This window comes from Musa acuminata, chromosome BXJ2-6, assembly GCF_036884655.1.
Source record: "Musa acuminata AAA Group cultivar baxijiao chromosome BXJ2-6, Cavendish_Baxijiao_AAA, whole genome shotgun sequence".
Lineage (NCBI taxonomy): Eukaryota > Viridiplantae > Streptophyta > Magnoliopsida > Zingiberales > Musaceae > Musa > Musa acuminata.
Genome location: NC_088343.1, coordinates 33,472,178 through 33,485,755, shown reverse-complemented (window position 1 = coordinate 33,485,755; position 13,578 = coordinate 33,472,178). Strand labels below are relative to the sequence as shown.

The 13,578-nt window shown below is 38.0% G+C and overlaps 2 protein-coding genes across 5 annotated transcripts; one reads left to right on the top strand and one right to left on the bottom strand.

Moving 5' to 3' along the window:
* Positions 1-266: 266 nt before the first annotated feature.
* LOC135615303 (uncharacterized) lies at positions 267-4,275 on the bottom strand. Its single transcript, XM_065113602.1, has 6 exons — positions 4,045-4,275; positions 3,616-3,751; positions 2,616-2,700; positions 2,481-2,528; positions 865-965; positions 267-782 (listed from the first exon to the last, which is right to left on the bottom strand). Exons 1-6 carry the CDS (start codon positions 4,205-4,207, stop codon positions 650-652), a joined length of 666 nt encoding a protein of 221 aa, XP_064969674.1. The 5' UTR covers positions 4,208-4,275; the 3' UTR covers positions 267-649.
* Positions 4,276-5,096: 821 nt separating this feature from the next.
* On the top strand, positions 5,097-10,892 carry LOC103988887 (protein-tyrosine-phosphatase MKP1). 4 transcript variants are annotated; one of them, XM_009407558.3, is made up of 4 exons: positions 5,097-5,198; positions 5,398-7,834; positions 10,087-10,274; positions 10,394-10,892. In XM_009407558.3, the coding sequence occupies exons 2-3, from the start codon at positions 5,489-5,491 to the stop codon at positions 10,138-10,140; spliced, it is 2,400 nt and encodes a 799-aa protein (XP_009405833.2). In that variant the 5' UTR covers positions 5,097-5,198; positions 5,398-5,488; the 3' UTR covers positions 10,141-10,274; positions 10,394-10,892. The 4 variants fall into 4 exon arrangements, with proteins under 4 accessions (XP_009405833.2, XP_009405836.2, XP_064969675.1 ...); XM_009407561.3 differs by having other exon boundaries at positions 5,134-5,265; XM_065113603.1 differs by having other exon boundaries at positions 5,177-5,285.
* Positions 10,893-13,578: the final 2,686 nt, after the last annotated feature.

The following is a 13,578-nucleotide window of genomic DNA, read 5'->3' as shown; positions in this document are numbered from 1 at the left end:
GGTGCAATGAAAGCAGTCAGCAGTCAGGTTAGCGAGTTTCAACAACAGTCCGTCTGATCTCTTAATTGGCTGGCCGGCTCTCTTCTATCAACTCGAAAGAAGGAATTTAACATATTATAGAATCTAGTAAAGTCAAAACACTTCGAAAGAAGGAATTTAACATATTATAGAATCTAGTCCATGTATAAATGATTAGAGCAACACTAAGATAACTGGATAATATGCACATGATTACAGACACTAACATGCATCCACAATAATCTAACTGAAGAAATAGCACCCAGAATTAGATGTTTCAAATACTCATCTCAGAAGACTGCACCAGTAAAATTAGTCTAACTGGACCAGACAACCCTTCGGTTTAACCTTCTTGTCAAGCAACTCAAAAAGACTATTATTCATGAACTTGTAGCATATAAATCAGTAGCTTTTGGAATCTGAAATATGTAATGATGCAATTAGGAGTACTGAAATCAGATCCAAAGCTTTGTAGCCTTTGGTTGTCCTAGTGTGTAGGTCACTGCAAATATGTAGCAGATTGAGTGAACCAACCAGCTAAATGCAACAAAGATTCTGTACCTCAGCAAAGATAAGCTCATCACACCAACCAATCCATATCATGTCGTTCTAATGGAAAGAGCACATCCATCTATTGGAGAACTCGCATCGTGATAGGATTGTTGAGACAGAAACTCCTGTTTTTCCAACAGATGGCATTCATTGCATCAATTCGCGTAGGGAAGTGGACAAGTGAAACCCTTATAGGATCTGGGAAACCTTGCCTGCAATGAGGAAATAATATAAGGTACCTAATGTTAAATGATACAAACCTACATAAATGCAAATAATGGGGGAGTATGACACCTGACAAAGGTCTGAAATCTCGAAGGATCAAAGTTGCAACCATTCAAAAAGCGCTCTATGTCTTCTTGAAGGGCATTACGAGGAATACCTTGCAGCAGAACCTGTCAAACATTTTAACACAAATATTCTATCAGTTAAACCACAAGTTAAGACAGAAATAAAGAACATAATCACAGAATAGTTTTTACGGTATAATATATGACACTGCAATTAGTCATCTGACTTATGGGTGAACAATATATCCAAAATAGTTGTTCAATATTTCAGCCAAAACAAAAAAGCAATTGTGACAATACAACTGCACGATGAAGACAGTGCAAACCAAGAATCAAACTCAGCATGCATTGGCCATGGTCACTTAAATGATATACTAATGACAATTAACAATGTATAGGAATAGTTATTTGCCTTGGCAGAAATAAAAGATTATAGGCTTCAATAAGTTAGCTGCCATTGGATAACCAAAACTTCACAAAATTTTACTGGTCTTGATACATCTGCATGTATACATTAGTTGACAATAGAATATAGATACTTAATATCCAGTCTAGGTTTGAAAAAAAGTAATCAAATCCTGTGTCTACTGTCTTTAAATAAGTCTCAAGTGGTGTCCAACTTTCTTTTTATCTAATCAAAAATGAATTTTGGAGACAAGTTCAACTATAACCTCTCTGGAGTCCTCTCTCGGTCTCTCCATGTGCTCTTCATTTCTAAAATCTCTTTACTCCATTGTTATCGCCTGATAACAATTCTTATTTAATATGCAATCATCACTATGGTTTTTAATTTATCTACTCTTAGATAAGATTGCAGATTTGATTGTTTAGTTCATTGTTTTATTCATCCAATAGTAAGAAAACTTTCAGCTTGACATTTAATAACACCCAACAATATGCAAACATCTCTAGCTGCTAAGATTCTCTGGATAGTCACTTAGGCTTTGATCAATATAAAAAAATCTCAGGTCCTCTGCAGCTTCTTTACCATCTTAGATAGTGCAAGCAAATCTAACGTTCTGATCCCTCAAACAAAGATCTTACTTCCTACCAAAATATGGATCAAATTCTTGAATTTTCTTAATGGAGAATTGCAACCAACAAACTAAAACTCATAATCGATAATCTGCCAATATGAAAATCACTTCATTGTCTATATGTTGGATCTGTTGGAAAAGGAAATCAATGTGACTGTTGCATAGAAATGGAAAATCATTAAGGTTTGTGCGTGATCATCAAGGGCACAGCTCTGGTAGTTGAAACCTAAACAATCATCAGTAGATTATGTAATGTTCAACAATCACTTCACTTTGTCTTCAGAGGACATCAAGAAATTCATCTTGATCAAAAGCCAAAAATCTCCTTCCAAATTGCAAGTAATCTTACCTTTATGCTTAATCATCTACTTTAAGCAATCTATCAGAATAGTGCGCAAATTCTCTACAAATATGGAACAAAGTAATAGCATGGGTGTATGTACATGATATCCCCAACTAATAGAATTCGCTAAATTAGACTCTTGAAAATTCCTCACTCTTAAGGACTGAATTAAATAATGCACATAAATATTAGATAACCAAATATTTTGACTTTAATAAAGAAATATAATAGATTACTCACTGCTTTCCCATCATATGAGGTTGTAAAGTCCCAATGGGAGCGATCCACCTGTAAGATAATAATTATGATCATTCAGCTAAGAAGTTCATCGAATAAATCAACTAAACTTTGGAGAACAGGTTTAACTGCTCTTACTTTCTCTAACTTGTACAGGCGGCCTTTTCTAACAGTTTGTCTCGCTGCCATGTCAAATGAAGATCGGGAAGAGAACTGCAACAACCTATTTTCACAAGTAATGTTTTGGCTTTCAGATTGTCAATATTTTACATATAAAGTGTGTAATATAATGTCAATGGTACTAATGCCGATGTATGAAATTGGAAAAAAAAAATCCAAGAAGAGTATGATGAAGCAACTGAATATATGAATGTATCACTTAAGAAACAAACATCAAAAAAATATGTTCCACTTGTCCAAATTTACAAAATTAAATGATGCTGAACATGTTATCTGGTTCTTCATGAATCGCACATAAAGAGATTGGATGAAAGTAAAGTTAATTCTGTGCATATCATGTTACAAAAAATTTATAGAACAATCAAAGAGCTAAAAAAAATCAGATTTTTTACTAAATATTCTGTTTTTCCTCATAAGGCATGAGTTTCTCTACAACAAACATTAAACTCTTTGAAATGTTCGGTTTCTAATAGTTCTCTGGAAGAAGTTCAGAAGGCATGAAGACAGAAGACCATGGCAAAAGGGCATGATTTAAAAAAAAACAAACATTAAACTCTTCGAATCTTGTGGTTTCTAATAATTCTATGGAAGAAGGTCAGAAGCATACAAACAGAAGATCACAGTAACTGTTCATTGATTGGCCAAGTCAAATCCTAAAATATACCAAATTCACTAAATGGCAACAGTATGAAAAACATTTTCTTTCATATATCAACTACATGCTAAGTATATGATTCCTTTTCCCAGTCAAAAGGTTAGCTCAGCATTCACCATGTGCATCAAAAAAGAACAAAGAAAGTGTGAATATATTACCCCTTGCAAACAATCGGGAAACAAGATGCACATCCATGCAAACAATATCCAGTTTGTGACGAATTTGCTTTATCCATGCAAACATTATCCATCAAAACCCACAGGAACTAAATCAATGAAACAGGAGAGTAAAAGAAAGACATACATGCCGAGTGGATTATATGCCTTGTTGTACTCAACTTTTATATCAGTAGTTGACAAATTACATCCCTCAAAGAAATGGATAACATCAGTCTTCAGTACATTTCTCCCGGTGCCTGTCAATTTACCAAAGACCAAACCTGAATATAGAAGGGAACTGTTGGTGAGTATATCGTGTGTCATAACCAATCGTAACAGGAAAGTCAGCATTTTGACAAGAAACGAACTTGAGCTATGAACACGTGATGTGTGGCCTAGTGATGTAATCCCAGTGCCACACTACGAGCATGATGTAAAATTAAGACAATGTTTGCACAACATCAAACTGCAACATCAGCAAAAATATTCGATGATCCAAAGCCTAAAGCACGAAATTAGGCTGAGGCATTTGACTCGAAATGAGAACCCCAATAATGCAGGATTGCAACCCTACCTTCCTCGGAAGACCGAAGGAATGGATCCTCCGAAGCATCCTGCGGCTTTTCGCCCTCGGTGGAAAGGCGTCTCAGCTGAACCATTCGAATGAGGGGATGGTTCTGAGGCGAAATCCTCGATCTCAGGGCGCTCTTGAGGAAGAACAGCTTCGAAGCCGCCATATTTCTTCCGCTTCGAACTGATGCCCCTCTCTCTCTCTCCGCCCCGATTCCTCCCCCTATAACCTAAATTGATGATCCGGTGTTCGTATTCAAGCCTTGGGCCGGTGACCAGTCTGGGCTTTTATATGGGCACAAGTGAAACCCGACCCATTTTGAGCAATTACCCGATCGAGTCAAAATCCGACCCGATTAGGCCTAATAATGGGCCTGGGCTTCTCAAAGCTCTCTCTCTCTCTCTCTCTCTCTCTCTCTCTCTATATATATATATATATATATATATATATATATATATATATAAAATAAAACTTATTTTAATGATCCACAATATTCACTGATAATCTCGTCCTTGATTTAGTTTAAAATTTTAAAATATCGATTTTTATTCAAATATCATTTTTTTTAGTTGCATTATTTTGGACATGCCATTAATTTATCAGATCTTGTTTGATTTATTATTCTGTATGTTTAATATAGTTGATTCCATTGTTAACTTTCTTTTATATCTTTAGAAACATTAGATTATTTCTTGAAATAATTGATTTCAACGCAATCTAATTTTTGTACGATCAATATAGAAAGTCGTATATTTACACGGAAGATGGACAATTTGGTCTTAAAGCTCAAGCTGGTTTGACTTGCTGGTGGGCCCAAATGTTGACGCGGCCCAAGTCACCGTTCGCCCGCGGGCAGTCCACGAGACGACGGCCAGTCAAACTACCCTACCGGTCAAACACGGCCCCCTCTTACGCCAGCTGTACCGTGATCCTTGCCTCATTGCGAAATCGCGCCCGTGATCGATCCATCCGACGGCTGTGACGTGACTTCGGATGCGGAATGGTTCGATTTCGCGGCCGTGCTTTTTTCGCTACGCGAAGTACTCGATCCGACCCATCGCGCGCTCTCTCTCTCTCTCTCTCTCGCGTAGGGTTAAGTCTCACCTCTCGGTCTCTCCATCCATCGATTCGATGCCAAGAGTCGTCGATCCACGCTAGTATGTGTTAAAGTTACTTCCTGGCTTTCTTTGGCTCCTTCTCAAGCTCCATTTTTTTCTGAATCCAGTGCGTCCTGCTGGCGAAAAGCTAAAATTCGACTCATTCCCTATTTTTCGAGCCTAAATTTGGGGGTTTTGATGCATTTTGGCTCATTTTGGCTTTATTTTGAGTAAAAATTTCATCTTGCTTATTGTTTAGGTTTGAGAGGATGTCGATCTGGTTCTGATTGGAGTCGAGGAGTACGATTTAGGGTTTCTTTCAGGCGCAGTTCGAGAGGGCGAGTGCGGCGATGGGAGGTGAAGAGGATTCCGCCGCCGGGCCGCTCCCCGGTGGCCGGAGAACTTTCTGGAGATCGGCGTCGTGGTCTGCTTCCCGGACCTCCGCCCTGGACCACCCCAGGGATTGTGCCTCCGAGGAGAAGAGCGCGAGCAATGGACAGTTCAAGCACCGCATGGTACCTCCTCTTACCCCTAGATCCCAGACCCAGAAGGCTAGGTCTTGCCTCCCGCCTCTCCAGCCGCTCGCGATCTCCCGCCGGAGCTTGGGTGAGTGGCCGAAGGCGGGCTCTGACGACATCGGAGAGTGGCCACACCCCCCGACCCCAGGTGCAAAGCCTGACGCCCTAAAGCTGGGTGATAGCTTAAAGCTGGATCTTTCCTCACTGAGATCCCAAGGAAAGAGGGATCAGATCGCCTTCTTTGACAAGGAGTGTTCCAAGGTTGCAGATCATATATACCTTGGTGGAGATTACGTGGCTAGGAACCGTGAAATCCTCCGGCAGCATGGGATCACCCATGTCCTAAATTGCGTTGGCTTCGTCTGCCCGGAGTATTTCAAGTCGGATCTTGTTTACAAGACCCTTTGGTTGCAAGATAGCCCGACAGAGGATATCACGAGCATCTTGTATGATGTGTTTGATTACTTTGAGGATGTTCGACAGCAGGGGGGGAGAGTGTTTGTCCACTGCTGCCAGGGCGTTTCGCGGTCCACCTCGCTGGTTATAGCTTACCTGATGTGGAGGGAAGGGCAGAGCTTTGATGATGCCTTTCAGTTTGTAAAGGCAGCAAGAGGGATTGCCAACCCGAACATGGGTTTTGCTTGTCAGCTGCTGCAGTGCCAGAAGAGGGTGCATGCTATCCCACTGAGCCCCAATTCAGTGCTGAGGATGTACCGAATGGCACCTCACTCACCGTATGATTCTTTGCACCTTGTCCCAAAGATGTTAAATGATCCTTCTCCAGCTGCACTAGATTCGAGGGGCGCATTCATAATTCATGTCCTCTCATCAATTTATGTGTGGATTGGTAAGATTTGTGAGTCCATTATGGAGAAGGATGCAAAAGCTGCGGCGTTTCAGGTGGTAAGGTATGAACGAGTACAGGGGCCAATCGTGATGATTGAAGAAGGGAAGGAGCCCTTGGACTTTTGGGAGAAGTTCTTGAGTGCTATACCTTCAGATGATGGAACAAAGATTAAGAAGGTACAAATTGAGTCAGCAACCAAGACTGGCATAGGGAAAAGGAGAGTTGAGTCCTATGATGTAGATTTTGAGCTTTTCTACAAGGCTCTTACTGGAGGTATCGTGCCACCATTTTCCTCTTCAGGACATGAGTATGAGATGCACCTTCCGACAAGAGAAAGCAACTGGAGTGTGTTAAGGCGGAAGTTTATACCTGGAAACATTAGTCGAGTTTTTTTAGATACTGCATCATCGAAAGATATGGATACCCACTCTGATAGGATGCGGTCACTGAATGCAGAGACATTGATTTCCCCTCCATATTCATCTCCCAGCTCTCACTCCTCTGATTCAAGCACTTGCTCAAAGTCTAGTTTAGACTCACCTTCAGTTTCTCCTTCCGCATGCTCTACTCCTCTTGTGCTGTCACCTGAATCACATGACATGCCTGACACTTTGCTGTCATCAACTGGGCCTTCCCCACAAATTCTGAGCACCATCAAATCATCAAAACCATCTTTCAGAGCAATATGTTCCTCTAAACATCTAGCACAGTCTATTGCTGAAAGAAGGGGAGGCTTTTCACCCTTGAAACTGCCAACACTCTGCAAAGGTCCTTCACTAATATCCAAGAAGGTGTTAAATACATCTTCTGCTTGTGATAGTACACAAGAAGTCATAGATAAAAGTAATATTAGTGAAACCGCAGGCAATGATGCTATAGGCTGTACAAGTAGTGTAAGACTAGAGTCAGATGTCAAATGCTTAGGTGAATCTACAATTAGTAGTTCCGAAAACTATGCAGACAATAAGGGAAATCATCGGCAACAAGATGATCAATTTTTACAAGGCTCAACTAGACTTGTTGATATTAGATCAGAGAACGCAAGTCCAAAACTGCCACTAGTGTACCGCTGGCCTAGTATGGAAAAGCTAGCAACATTTTCTACAGAGGGTCTCGATTCAAAAGCAGTGTTTCTTTTTTTGATTCCTAGTACCAGAAGTGGAGAAACAGGTAGTAGTGTTCATTTGTGGATAGGGAGTGAATTTGAACAGGCAAATGGGCAAACTCAACTAAGAAGCAGTAGGGACAATCTTATTGTTTCAATTGATTGGCACCAAGTTGGACGTGATTTTCTTAGTTCAGTTGGTCTGCCAAAGGATCTCCCAATTAAGGTAATCTTTTATAAAATAACTGGTCCTTGCATCCATATGTTTGATAGTTCCACTATCAATTTCATAGCATCAGTAAGTTATTGATTTTGTTGGTGCCAGATTTATGAATATTGAGCATATCTTATTTGCTTGCATCATCCGCTTATTTGATGGTTGTTCTTTAACGATTACTTATTTGAGTGGCATATTAAATGCTAAACATTTATTTGTAAATTTAGGGATCTGATCATTGACAGACTCGAGAGACCTCAGAATAAATTTTCACATCTGATGATTCTCATTATCATTGTAAAAATTCCTTTTGATCCGCAGAGGAAGGTGTTTTTTTTTCGCATAGGAAGGTTTATGCATGTAAAGAATAGCATGTTTTTAGAATGAATTACAGTTGCATGTTCCAGAGAGAAAAAACCATCTGCATGCGAGTTCCATCTTGCTTCTACCGACCGGTTTCGGCCACCTTCATCAAGTGATACTGTGCCTGCACTTGAAAAGAAGTTCCAGAGGCATCTTTCTAATCTAAACATGCATGTAGATAGAGGTTTCGTCTCTCTTAAAATAGAATTATCAATTTTACATAAAGACAGAAACATTGTGATTGTTGGATTGTTGCAATAAGGCAAGACAGTCATGGAAATGGTGTGTTTATTAGTAAGATGACATTTGCATAGTCATCATAATGCATTTGTATTGCATTATTCCCATTAAGGCTATATATATATATATATATATATATATATATATATATATATATGTTCTTGCTGATTTGTGGTTATTTTACCTTTTCTAAAATATACATCAACTGATCTTTTTTCAAATGATTTATCCTGTAAAAAAATTGTTTCATTTTTATTGATATTCTTGTTGGCAACTAGTGTGATGCATTATTGCCATCACCTTCATTATGGTGGAGCTATTTATTGTAATTTGTTTTGCTATGTCATTGTCCCACAGCTTGTAACTTTTTGCAAGTGTGGTTGGGTTTTAATGTTTACAAGATATAAGTGATATTACAATTTGTGTAGATAATGATGTATGGTAATGTAAAATTAGTGGGATGCTGTACATGGGAAGAAAGACGGTTGGAATGGAGGGGAGTATCATATCCATCTTTTTCTTAAGTTGAACTTCGTATTTGAGTAAACAAAATTTCTAGTAAGCAAACATGCCCTAGGAATTTTAAAGAGGAACCTAAGGAATGACTTGTAAGGTATTTTCTGCAACTATAGATCCATTGCCAGAAATAGAGGAGCATAAGGAATTACTTTGCAGCAGACAACTTAATCCTTCAATCATTTAAATATTAGTTTTCCTTTTTAAATAAGAATTATATTAATAAGGAGGCCTTTGGTTGCCTACAACTGCTATATACCTGCAAGTAGTAGTTGTGTACAAAAGTCAAAACAAATGCTACAAATAGCAGGTGTACAGTTGTTTGGATGGTTGCATGTATAGTAACTACTTGCACTTGCTACTAAGGTTGAGGAGGATGCAGGCAGTGCTTGGAGAGGAAGGAGGTAACGGCCATACAGACTGAAATAGAGGAGGAACAGAGGACACTGATTAGACAATGTGTGAGAGGATGAAGAAAGTTTAAAATCCAATTTGACTTGCAACACAGCTGATAAGGGCATCATGCGGTTTCTCAAATCACAGGTCTACTTGCAGCATATGCTTGCTTGCAGCTGACAATGTGCTGCAAGTTGTCCAATACATTCCAATACATTCAAGTCGGCTACTTGCTTGCTGCAAAATTTCTTGCAGGCAGGCCACTTGTGAGCAACAAAATGCCTCCTAATTTGTCGATTCTGTAAATATTGAATTTTTCCATAGGAGATTATTATCATCATTTTTCTGTGGATACTATTTGGTTTTTTTAAGTTTCATCTAATATTTCTCTGGGTTGGATCAAGGAAAAAAATGTAAAGGTTAAATTTGTTTCCAGGGACTGCAAATGATGTCAGTGATAGGCATTGTTAATAGAGTAAAAGCAAACTGCCAATACAGCAATCGCATGGTCTATCATTTTGAATTGAAATTTTCAAGTATCATCAATATCAGGAGACTTTTTTGTATTATAAATTATTTATTTGGAATCTGATGCCTTAGAATAATAAAAATCACAACTTTGGTGAATTACTGTATAATGGTTTTCCTAAGTACATGTATTTTTCTGATATTCTCAAACTTTGGTTGTTTCTTGTCCTCTATCTATCTGACGTGGACTATTCATTTTCAAATTTGAACGGTGATAGGTTGTGAAAGAAGAAGAGACAGTGAGGCTGTTGGAACTTCTGAACTCTACTTAAGGTTGTCTCTGCCACGAAATGTTTTAGCGACTAACAACTCAGTCATGCTCTGGTACTTTTCCTGGCAATTTCACACAATGGAGTTTCTTATAGCATTTTGCTTGGATGGTATTGCTCCGGAAGCTATCAATTAGGTAACAACAGACCCTTGTTCTTTTAATGGAGTGCAAGTAGTTCTTATAATATGATCTTTGAAAGGAGAGGAAGTAATTAATTTTGTTGTCTTCTCTTAAATTTCCATTCTTGATGACAGGAGATTGCCAGAAAGTTGTCTATCCAGACTAGGGATTTGGCAAGCATGGACACACGTTATAGTCCCCAGTAAACTCAAGCAGTATGGCAAAAGAAAAAGCAAAAGAGCGAAATCTGATTATTAGGACCCATTGTGCAGGTCGTACTGAATTAGTCATCCTAAGGAATCAACTGTCTTTTGTAACTTTTACTAATGTCTTTCTACTGGAGTTGAGAGAAGGGGCCTTCATTGTGCTCCTTAGCCAATGAAAAGTTACGAAATGAAACGGTGCTCGAACTTTTAGTATCATCCCCGAAGATGAAGATTCTCAACATTTCATACGACCATATTGTGCCCTTGCTGTTGTCTAGCATTCTGTTAGTTCTTTTAAGGTTTATTAGCAGTCTCACAAGATCTTGCCAGTGAATTTAAGGAACTGTTAGAAAGTTTTTCTGCTGCAATTTTGGACATGGTCGAACTTTCGTTGATAAGGCCTCAATATGTTGCTTCTTTGGCATTATGATCTGCTTTGTTGCTGCTTGTTCGTTGGATCAACTGTTTCAGTGGCAATCACCTTTAAATCCAGAATTGGCTACATTACCAGATCAGCCTGAGGTTTGCTATGTTTTTCCTGTCAGTAGGCACACCTGATATGTACCGGAACACAGAATGTATCGATATAGATGATAGATGATATGTACCAGTTCAATAGTTGATCGGAACATAGATTGTTTTGTCGATATCGGTCGATGACTAAGATTGATCAATCGTTAAGATTTATCTGATTCCAATAGTCAATATGACCATTGGATCAATTTGAATGGGTATTTAACTTTATTCCTTCCCCCTCTTTCATTCATAATAAATCTAACACTTTCTCACTCAAATCATTTGTCACTCTTACTCTCAATCAACGATATTTTTTTAAAAAATAATCTTAATTAATTTATGACATGATTAGCTTCATTCTATCTAGTTAATATCTTTGAGGGTAAAACACATTTATAATGACAAATTAAGGTTAATTAGGTATTATCATAGTTTTTAAAGTATGTGATTAGTGAAATTAATGTTATTCCATCCATATTAGACTCATATTTGTTCCTTTCTATCTAGTTAATGTGTTTTAGGGTTAAGCATTATCATAACTTTTTAATTATGTGATAGTGAAATTAATGTTGACTAGAACCATATTAGACCCTCCATTCAAACTAGTGAATAATGATTAGGGTCAAACACATATTTTTAGTGTCAAATTAGACCTATTACATAAATCATAACTTGTTATTTCAAATTTGATGATAATTAGAGTTAATTGTAGCTTGTTAATTTTATAAATATTAGTAGAAAAATAGCACTAAAGGAATAGACATATAATACTACTTAAGATCATATCCATCATTTGGACAACAACCATTATCATTCGCAGTATATTTATTATGATTATATCAATCGGGTAGAGAAATCACCCGACTAGAATAACATTTGGTTGGCAAATATTTTAAATTTGTAAAATGTAAAAAGATTTTTATGGATGTCGATAAAATATTTTAATAGAAGTTACAATAAACAAATGAGGATTCATTACAAAAGAAAGCCAAAGAACAAGAAAAATATAGATAGGCCATGCATGAACTCATGTATGATCAATACGATAGTTGCAACGACGATGTTGATTTAGATCTTACAACTAGTATTTGTGTATCATTGGCGTGTCAATACATATAAAAGGAGTTAATAAGATATCGATGACGTGACTCAAAATGAGAATATGATGATGAAAATGGGTTTAGGCCATAGACATTTTAGAGGAGTATTAGCATAAAGTAACCAATGACTCTTCTTTAGTTGAGCAAGATTGATAGCATAAGTTAGGGTAAGGTAGGGTGGCATATGAGATTTTATGAGAGGACTTAGTAGCGTAAGGTTGACTTAGATCTTACAACTAGTATTTGTGCATCATTGGAGCGTCAATACATATAAAAGGAGGTAATGACAATGGGTTTGGGGAGTATTTATTGTTAGGATCAAGAACGACAATAAAAAGGGGGGGGGGGGGGGGATTAGTGCAGGGGACAAAAACGATAAATTTAATTAATTTCGAAAAACTTCATACGATGAAACTCTTAGTTCGACAAAAACTATTTTGAAAAGACGTTTGACTCGAATAAGTTTGTAAGTGAGTAGAGAGGAGGGGATTGGACAGTTTGAAATGAAGTAAAATAGAATGCAGCAAAAGTAAAGTACGCACCAAGAAGAGAATATGCTAATTTTATAGTGGTTCGGTCGTCTGACCTATATCCACTCTCGATACCTCCTCTAATGAGGTTACTGGTTTCCACTATTGATCTTTCTTGAAGGGCAAAGATCAATCACCCTTTTACATAACTTTTATAATCACCCTTTTACAGAACTTTTATAAGTGGTTCACTCTCATTTTACAAACTTTCACACTTAGAAATGATGGAGGTGAACTCTTAACTTTTGCAAGCTATTTCACTATAGTTTCAGTTCAGTTCTTATTACATCTCTATGTTTTACCAGTTGAGAAGTAAGAGGAATTTATAGCCCTCAATTGGGTTTAGAATTGGAGCAAAAAAGTGTCACATTCTCGGTTTTCAAGGTTCTGGTGGTACCACCGCCTAGGCTTCTTGGAGACTGAGCCCTGGGTGGTTCCACTACCCCAATTTGGCGATGCCACCACCAAACAAGGTTTAGCAACCTATTTGGGCCTTGAATCTGGCCCAAACCTATCTAATTATGGGCCCAGTTGGTACTTAACGGGTTTAATAGGATTACCTCCCAAACCTAATCATAATTATGTGCTAACTTCGATTTTTAAAGCATACACTAAACAAAACAAGTCCAATAAATCTATGTTTCTTCTAGCGAGCTTTCGGTGAACTTTCGATGATCTCTTAGCAATCTTCTAGTAGACTCCCGACAAGCTCCTAGACTTCACGATGATCTTCTTGACGAGTTCTGACGAGCTTCTTTGGCAAGCTCCTGGACTTCTTGGCCAATTCCATTGGCACTTTCGATGAACCTCCGGACTCTTGACGAACTCTCGAACTCCCAACGAATTCTCGATCTTGACTCCGGCACTTTGTTTTGCTTTATGCCTTGATCGCTATCGTAGTTAATCCTGCACACTTTTCTCAACATATAGAGATTGGATCAAACAATTTACCAATTGATTTCATCAT